Here is a 9,707-nt window from a genome sequence, read left to right as displayed (position 1 = left end):
GTGTGCTATTTCTTACCCTATTTTTTATCCTATCTTTGAAGAAAGAACTATCTACTTCAGACATAATTGTAACATAAATACTGCATCTGCTTTTCCTAAGTTCACAAATGTCAGCATTTTAACAATTAAAATGTTTTTTAAGTGGTTTAATATTTATGTGGTTAATAGTGTCAAGATGTGGAAAGAAAAGTTTATTCTTTTAAGTATACTTTTGATATTCCATCCTGACATTCTTTCCTTTAATTTAGAGTAGAGATTCTAAAGAGATAGACATCATGTAAAGGATATATGCCTTGCTGTAAACATTAAATTATGGCAGCATATGGCAATTTAGATTTGGTATAAAAAGGCAAAGTAAATTTCCCTTCCTTGATCAATCTCACTTTACTTCCCCTCTACCTCCATTTCATCCAATTATTTTCAAAATAATGCGGGCACCAGACTATGTGTGAAGCATTGGGAGGAACAAAAAGAATGGTATGCACATTAAATCATTGACTGAACTCTCAAGCGTTAAAATGTAAGAGGTTTATTCTCCTTTTATCAAGCAGTGTCTACAGACAGAGCATCCACATGGTGTAAGCTACCAAAGTAGGAGGTATGGGACAGACTTACATTAAATCATTGGGTCACAGACATTTTATATGATTCATGTTCACAAGGGAGAAAATTGTTAAAAAGTAAAGCAGATTCAATAAGTAGAAACATAAGCTGATTTTTGTCGTTTATTAAATCTATCTCGCATGATGTTTTCTTAAGCTAAGAAGAAGTCTACTGTATCACACAGCTCAGGATGCTATATACATATAAGATATTACACACTATAAAATTTCAGGTTTCTAAGCAGTTTTACACAATTTAAACTTGAGTAAAATTTGTATTTAAAAAAGACCTTACTGGATTCCCGTCAGTAAATAGAGGTCATTTCAATAGCCCATTAGCATTTCTAGCAACAATAAAAACAAAAATAAGTAAAAAGATTCTCAAAACATGTAAGCTATTACTTTAAGCCTGGATAATTATCTGCTTATTTCAACAAACCAACTTTCTAGTTATAATCTATTTCTACTGGCCTTCTCTTTTCCCCTTAAAAAAAAAAGAAGCAATAATTTTTATTTCTCTGCAGTGTCTCAAATAAGAGGATTAGTTAGGTTTCAAACTACAGCACACAGTTAGTGAGAAGGTGATTTCAGGATTATATAGGAGTTGAATAGAAGAGGACATTTAGGAAAATTCTTAGGAATGAAGTTTTCCAATCGGTTTTATTTAAATGGCAAAACAATGGAGAAGTATATCTTTACTCACTCCTGTGGGGCTACTCTTTCTTTTCAACTTCAATTACTAATTTTTCTAAGCCACATAATATTTTATCAGTTCTCTTGCCAGTTTTTTTCTCCAACGTGTTCATTTCCCTAGATGAGGTTTACCTTAAGCAGACACAGTAATGCTTTTTTTTTTTAGAACTGAAAGTTCCTGATGATGCAACACCGGGCTAATTGAAAAGAAAGAATCTATTCTGCTAATAATGAAGTAAACGTTTGTAAGCAGTTAACATCCCAGACAGACTTGCATTAAAAATATAATGCACTCTAGTGATTGAAAGCAAAATGAATAGATAACGCATTGCAAACATTTTTACCATAATTATTTCTCCTCCCTTCCTCTACATTTTCTATAGCATGCTGCAGATAATACAGAAAATGTCAGATAGAGTTTGTCACCTGTATACAACCTAAGGCCAACTTATGCCTTCAAATGATATTCCACTGAGGGTTAAATAAATGACTGAAGGCAGGATTTGGCGCAAGAGATGTTAATCATTTTTTAATGACAAGAGATTTATAGGTATGAGGGTGGTCAGCATGCAGCTTTTAGCTTTCCTTTTCCTCCTGTGACATTCCCTTCAAGGCACAAAAGATTATAAACAGTGGACGGGACAGAATATTTTGAATTAAGTATTTTAAGGTTCCACGACACCTTTTATTTCTGGTTTAAGCATACCAAAAGGACAGAGAAAAAAATAGGTAAACTACCTTTAAAATGAAAAGATGTGTAAGTCATCTGAAATTCCCTGCAGTTTAGTTATTTTTTTTAAGAATTTGAAATCCAGTTGTATTGGTTTTAAAACATAATAGACGTTTGATTCTTGTAATTTTTGTAATTTCTTATTAAATATTGTGTTAAATATTCCTAATCCAGTATTATTAATTATGTATGTCTTTGTAAAAACAATTTATTTTATTTGGGCCAACCAAGTAAATTATGTTTGACTAGGATATAAACTTTGAAAGTTAAGCTGTAAATTTAAACAATGGATTAAGTGCAATGTACTGTAAAACTCTTCATTCAATAATTATGTAACAGGGTTCCTAGGCATCTCCAACCCAAATGACTGTATTTCCTTTCTCAACTTCAGTGATCTCACAGTTTAACTTATTGAGTCGTCCATCTAGTATAAAGAGAGAGTCCTTCGAAGGTGTCATTAGGTATTGACCAAACAAGCCACTGTCCTGGATTTGCCTGTTCTTCTGGTTCCAAGGCCATTCTTCTGCCTTGAGTGGTTCCTTAAGGCTCTTTATCATCTTGACCTTCCCAGAGGAGAGCTCCACAAAGAGCACATCAGTTTGTGTGCTTGAACTACCGTAGATGTTGTATTGGTGGGCTTCAGTAAAGGATGGCTGAAATGCCAGGTCAGATATGTGTAAATTTGTGTGAATGTCAAAAGCATCCTGTATTTCTCCTCTGATGGTAATGTACTGAACCCTCACAAGACCTTTCACATCGTTAATGCTGACAAGATAGTGGCCATCTGGAGAGACATATGGAGTGCCTGTCACATCACTATTGAACCCAATGACTGAGTCGGTTACACTGTCCACCATGAGCTGTGGTGGAGTCGCTCCAGTGCTGTCAGGTTTGCAGCCAATGAAGTAGTATCCTCCCAAGTGTGTATATGCCAACGATTGAGGAACGCACTTATAGTCCATCAAGTTAATTGTCTTGATGTATGACATGGTTTCAAGATCAATTTTTTGTAGTGCAGCTTCATCTTTGTGAAGAATAAATCCAAACCTAAAAAGATGAAAAACAAAGTTAGTAAGAAACTCTAGAGGTTTTGCCACAAGAAAATGCATTATAGTGCAAAGGTCCATCACTAACCCAGGCATTAATCGTCAGGCTAAGCTGCACTATGTGTCACAGTCGTGTTAGAATTAATCTTTAGACTGTGCCACCCTCCTCCTTTCTCCAGGTCAATCTTTCATTACATCCAAATAATTGTAACTCATGCTGAAGAAAGAAAAATAATTAAAGGCAATAAATCTAGATAATTGGAACAATAATTTTTTCTTTTCACATAGGGGGGAAAAGTAAACATTATTTTGTGTGTCTCTAAACCTTCTGATATTAAATAAGCTTGGTTAGTGGTTATTAAACCCAGCAAGAATTAAAAGACATGAATATATATCTATTTCACTCACATCATTTACTTTTAATATTGCCTTTTAATCATTAATTAAATCTGATATTCATTACTATTTAGATAAGTATGCACATCTTTCTTGTTTTAATTTACATCAAAGGACCACATGAATAGATACAGATTTTTATTTTATTTTATGTTTTGGTATAGAACTATTAGACTTTCATTTATTAAATTTTAGGATAACCTTGATTACCTTTATGATTTTAATATTTATTTTAAATTTTAAATACAATTTACATATCTCAGCCTTGCCATGTTTATGTTGTTATTGTTTCTAATGACATACCTACATTGCAATGGTTATCCTATATTGAACAATGAAGAACTTTTGAGATTTATTGTGCTTTTCCATTAAAGTTAATTTTGAAATTTTTTTGTTTTTTGTTGGCCTCTTTAATTAGTTCAGAGTTTTTCAAAGTATTTGTTCTAAATATTGACTGAAGATAATAAGTATCTGTGCTAAATATAAATATATTTTGAAACTTTGATCTATAACAAGCAGCTTCCTATCAAAAATAAGTTAAATAAAAGATGATATAGAAACTATTAATATTGAACAAAATTATATCCAAAGTGGATATTAGCCAACAGAATTGTGTAAGATTTCTATTTTGATGTACATTAATAATGTTGATTAAATCACCCCCTAATAGTTCCAAAAGGTCATAAAAATAAGGATCAGAGAAATGTTCCATTGACTGTGCTCCTAAATGAAAAAATAAGATAATCTTATTGTGAATATTAAGATAAAGCAAAACAAATCAAACAAAACTCTAAAGATAGCCAATTATGTTATTGTTGTCTGTGTAATTAAGATTCTGTTTGCTAATTACCACATATAGTTTTATTTATGTAAAAAAATGATCTCTTCCACAGATAATGCAAAATATGGTGCAGAGTATTATCTCCTTAAAATTTCAAATATAAGCATTTAACAAGCTCAAAAATACAAATAAACTTATATATTTAATATCATAGAATAATTAAGATCCATGTTCTCAAAAAATCAGTTTTGTGTTGTAATTGTGGAATGCAAGAAGTGCCTAAGCACAGATATTTACTAAAATAGACATAAAATTATAACTGCTTCCATTTTTATAACACTACTTATAGTTGAGAAACCATATTATAGTTTTAACTATGTTTGAACATTTGCAATGAGACTATTTGTTGTCATTGAAGAGAGTACAAATTCTTCTGTATGAAAGAAAAACTGTAATGTGTAGATTCTCCTTTAAAAAGCTTTCTTAAATATCTATTACACAGCTACTAATTACAAGGCAGTGAGAATATATTGAAGATCAACATAACTCCCTGCCTTCAATGAGTCTAGAAATTTTGAGTGATAAAATATTGAAAAACTGTTGGTGGTTAATGCTTAATTATAGCACTTTGCTGTACCATTACCTAACTTAGTAACTACTACTTGTTTCATATATTTGAAATGATATCAAGTAATGTATTTGGAAACAGTATTTCTAGTGTATTTCTGAATGATGTGCACCATTTCTGGCTTATTTTCTGGCTCTTTATCTTTTCTGTGTCCTTAATACATGTATTTGTGTCCTTTCAATAAATACAGCTCATGCCATATCTATTCAGGATAAAATTTTAGTCCTAATTATGATGGTATGAGGAAACATTCCTAATGTTAACAATTAGTTCTAAATATTTTCATTAAAATATTAAGGATGTGGTACATATACACAATGTAATATTATTCAGCCATAAAAAAGAATGAAATCTTGTCATTTTCAACAAAGTGGATAGAACTGGAGAACGTTATGTTAAGTGAATTAAGCCAAGCACAGACAGACAAAACTCTCTTGTTCTCACTCATATGTAGGAGCTAAATAATAGAATGATTTCTCTCATAGAGACAGAGAGTACAATGATGGCTACTAGAGGCTGGAAAAGGTAGCAGGAGCAGAGCATACAGTGGGGATGGTTAACAGGTGCTAAAACATAGATAAAATGAACAATATTTGATAGCACAACAAAGTGACTATAGTCAGCAATAAGTTGTGTTATTTTTTAAGATAACCAAAAAAGTCAAATTGGAATGTTCTTAACACAAAGAAATGATAAGTGTTTGAGGTGATGGATACTCCAATTATCCTTATTTGATTATTACACATTGTATGGCTGAATCAAAATATCACATGTACCATATAAATATATGCAACTTTTATGTACACATAATAATTTAAAATAAAAATTACAAAATTAATGCCTGATGCAGAAACATAGCATAGGCTCGAAATCCTATCTGAATACTAAAGAATAATATTAAAAAAAAACCTGTGTCAACTAAATTCCATATTTTTCTGTCTCAGCATCAAAAATATCATAAAATCATAAATGTCACTATCCATTCTCAGATTTGTCTTAATAAATATTAACTCCATCTCCTATAAACAAATTTTTTTCATTAATGGACAACCATTAAGAATATGGAATTATGTAGATATATTTGTATTATTTATAAAATTATGAATTAGAGTGGACGATCTTTTTATTCTGTTACAAATTGTACATGAGCTTAGAGAAAAAAACAATACTAGGCTCATTGAATAAAAGCAATAAGCCAATCAAGTTTTAGCAATTCAGCTCTCCTTTTAACTTTGAGTCTTCTAGTCCTACAGTCCCCAACCCCCAGGTGCAGACCAGTACCAGTCCGTGGCCTGTTAGGAACCAGGCCGCACAACAGGAGGTGAGTGGCAGGAGAGCAAGAGAAGCTTCATCTGTATTTACAGCCACTCCCCATCACACAAATCACCGCATGAGCTCTGCCTCCTGTAAGATCAGCCGCAGCATTAGATTCTCATAGGTATGTGCGTGCAAGGAATCTAGGCTGTGCTCTCCTTGAGAGAATCTAATGCCTGATGATCTGAGTTGGAGCTGAGGCAGTGATGCTAGCACTGGGGAGTGGCTGCAAATACAGATTATCAATAGCAGAGAGGTTTGACTGCACAATAAATGTCATGTGCTTGAATCATCCTGAAACCATTCCCCATCTTCCCCCACCCCTGGTCCATGGAAAAATTGTCTTCCATGAAAGACATGACAACTTTTTTTTGGCACTTTTCCCTGGTGCCAAAAAGTTTGGGAACTAATGCTCTAGTCCCTTTGGGCTAGATTTTTGAATGCTAATGAGGTAGAATGAGACAAGCTCTCTTTACTCTTGAGCTATTTTAACTCTGATACTATGTAATATACTCAAGTTTTTTGTGATACGATCTAGCCTCTTTTGCAGGTAATTAAAATGTTTTAAAAAATGGTCCAGTTAAAAATGCAGAAGCTCCGTGTGGGGTGATAAAATTACATCCATTTCGCATCTGCACTGTATACTCCTTCAGGACTAGAGATCTAGCTACATAAGCAGATGTGTGAGAATGCCTTCAATTTTTCACCACTGATTTATTGGTTAGGAAGTGGTGTCTCTAATTCAAAACTTCCCCCAGTACAGATTGATATTCAGCAGTTTCCCACTGTTCATTAGTCTTGATTAATATTTACGAGGCTCTCAACTTTCATGCCTGCTTAATAGCATAAAATCCTGCACACTACCAGGCCTTGCACGGTTTGTCTAATATTTCTCAGAATGTGGATAGGAAGTTGTAGACTGAGAAATGAGAGAGTTAAAACTTACTCTCAAAATCGCTTCTTATTCTAGGAAATTAATACCACTAGAATAGTGTGGGCTCTCAGCATGTCATTGTGTGGATTTGTCAGATTTGGTGAGGAGAATTACAGTGATTTTTTCTTTCCCAAATTATTTTCTCTTTCTGAATATCTAATCAATGCAGTTCATTATAAAGTTTGAAAAAAGGTTTACTTCAATTACTGCTTTTATTTCTTAAATGATCTATATGCATAGAGTTGTTGTTTTGGTTGATGTAAGGGCTTTCACTCCAGACTGACTTACTTTCATGATCCAGATTTTCAAAATAATAGACCTTGTGTAAATATGACCTCATGTAAAATCCTTCACTTCCACAAGTTTCAATTTCCTCATCAGCAGGAAGAAGATAAAAGTACTACCTCGCTTTGAGGATGAGAAGAAATGCATGTATATTACCAGACATGCAGTAGATTCTCAATAAATAGAAACTTTCAGTCCTTTACACTTTAGGAAGCCTTATTTCCCATTATGAATCACATAAAATATTTCCTATGGGACAACAGATTATTATAACCCATGCATGGAAAAAACAAAGTTATTATAATTTTTTATTTATAACTGGTATTTCCATGATGTTAAAAATAAACATACAGTGTTATTCAAGTAGGGATATGTTTTTCCATTTATGTATACAGGAGAGATCACACTGACAATAAAAATTCATATTTTTATTCTTGTTTCATTGGTACCAACAGAATATATGCCCAGTCTACACATTACCCAATCACCAAATCTCTCACATTGTTAAAAATAAAGACATTCTGGCTCATTTTAAGTTCTTTAGAGACACTGGTTCAGTGCTTGCTGAGAACGTGGAGCACTAGACCATGGTGTACTGGGAGAACTTGAGCTCTGCACAGATGATGGAATTTGAAATAGATACTTCGCTTACTAAAGAATTTTTACTAAAAGTCACAGAAAATTTTGTGGCTGACTTTACGTCATAGGACATGGAAAGCTGTGGTCAGTGTTTATGGTGTGCCAATTCAGGAGCCTTACAAAGGAAGTTATTTGGTAGAGAGAACAAGTGAACAGATATTTAGAGAGAAAGATAAAGAGTAGGTGCTTGAACATCTCCACATCCCACAAGGCGAGGCTGCATTTCTCGAAATTGAGTAATGAATTGTTTCCCCATGTCTGTCACTCAGACAGTCCCTGAAGGTGTCTGGTCACGCAAAGTCTCACAAACGGGTTTCCAGTCACTGTCACCTCATGGCATGTTATTCTGCTTCTATTCTGTTTTCAAATCCATCACCTGAGATGCTGTCAAAGGAATCTCATGGTTGCAGTCAATTCGTCATATAAATTTGCCATGGTCAGTGCCAGTAGCAATGTCCTCATATGGTCCCAGGTACCCTAATGTTTAAAGTGAGAAAATTCTGTAAGATTTGCAGAATAACAATTATTTTATCTCCTGGGTCTTAACGTAGCACTGCCTGACTCCAGAGTCCTCAGTGCTTCTCAACTAAACAGTTCTCCTTACTGCTGACTTTTAATGTCTAACCATTGAGGTTCAATTCCCATACAAGAATCTGGGAAGAGACCAAATACTGCTTCTCCATGCCTGCATGATCTTCTTCCTCAAACCTCCATCATCAACATGTCCCAGGATTGGAAAACAAGTCTCCGCATGCATAGCAATGGATGCAGATGAAAAGTAGTGAGTGGTGAGTGAGTATATTTGAGCATTGGGTTAGCCAGACACTGTATCTGTTACAAAACCCAACATTGCTGCAATTCACATCAAAAACAAAAGCATTTTGAAAGCTGCTCTGATGTCCCAATTGTTGAAACCATATTCTTTGAAATAAAATCCAGAACCAAAGAATTTGAACAGCCCTAGGAATGAGTTGTACAGGAATTTTACTTGAGGAAAACCTATACCCAAAACATATGATCAAGTGGCTAGTATCTCATAAATAAGAATGGGCAGGATTATTATTATTTTGCTTTTCTAATTGGAGTATAAGTATCATGTTTTTCCAATTGGAAGGTAAGAAAGGCTAAGCAGATAAGATACTAAAACCATATCCCCCCCCACACACACAATTAATATGCAAACCCACATACACAATGTGTTGTTGCAGTGACATTTTCCATTGTGTTACAGCTGACACAGTATTTTCATGGACACAAACCATAAATCTGACATGAACCATTATTCACTAGTTTATGCATTCCTTTATATTTAGTTGTTTTCTATTATCCCAGACCGACCCTTGTAAGAAAAGATTGAATGCTGTTCCCACTCAAGTACCAGAGGATTTAGTTTTTATCTGAACATCACATAAATAGCTCAGTAAAACATACCTGTTCGTAAAGAGTGGCCACATTCATATTTGAAAGAGGAGAAGCAGAGAGACTGGAATTGCTACATTTAGTAAAGATTTATAACCAGAGCAAGGACAGTTTCTGAATAGTACCAATGCTTAGATATGTTTGATAAATGACTGCACTTTGAAGTTTTCTGTTTTCAAAACATAGATCAAAATAGCTGAAATAAACCACAAGATGCCCTCCTACCTGACTTTTATAAGT

The 9,707-nt window shown here is 33.8% G+C and overlaps 1 protein-coding gene across 3 annotated transcripts in view; it reads right to left on the bottom strand.

Annotated features, from left to right (window-relative positions):
- Positions 1 to 513: 513 nt before the first annotated feature.
- FSTL5 (follistatin-like 5) overlaps positions 514 to 9,707 on the bottom strand; it is a 920,996-nt gene continuing 911,802 nt past the window's right edge. For all 3 annotated transcript variants that reach the window (XM_012650551.1, XM_012650552.1, XM_012650553.1), the window contains one exon: positions 514 to 3,072. In XM_012650551.1, coding sequence (XP_012506005.1) covers positions 2,370 to 3,072 — 703 coding nt within the window. In that variant the 3' untranslated portion in view covers positions 514 to 2,369. The remainder of the gene's footprint in view (positions 3,073 to 9,707) is intronic.

The sequence above is a fragment of the Propithecus coquereli genome, unplaced genomic scaffold, assembly GCF_000956105.1.
Source record: "Propithecus coquereli isolate 6110/MARCELLA unplaced genomic scaffold, Pcoq_1.0 Scaffold332, whole genome shotgun sequence".
In the NCBI taxonomy this organism is placed as follows: domain Eukaryota; kingdom Metazoa; phylum Chordata; class Mammalia; order Primates; family Indriidae; genus Propithecus; species Propithecus coquereli.
This window is presented reverse-complemented; position numbering and strand designations above follow the sequence as displayed.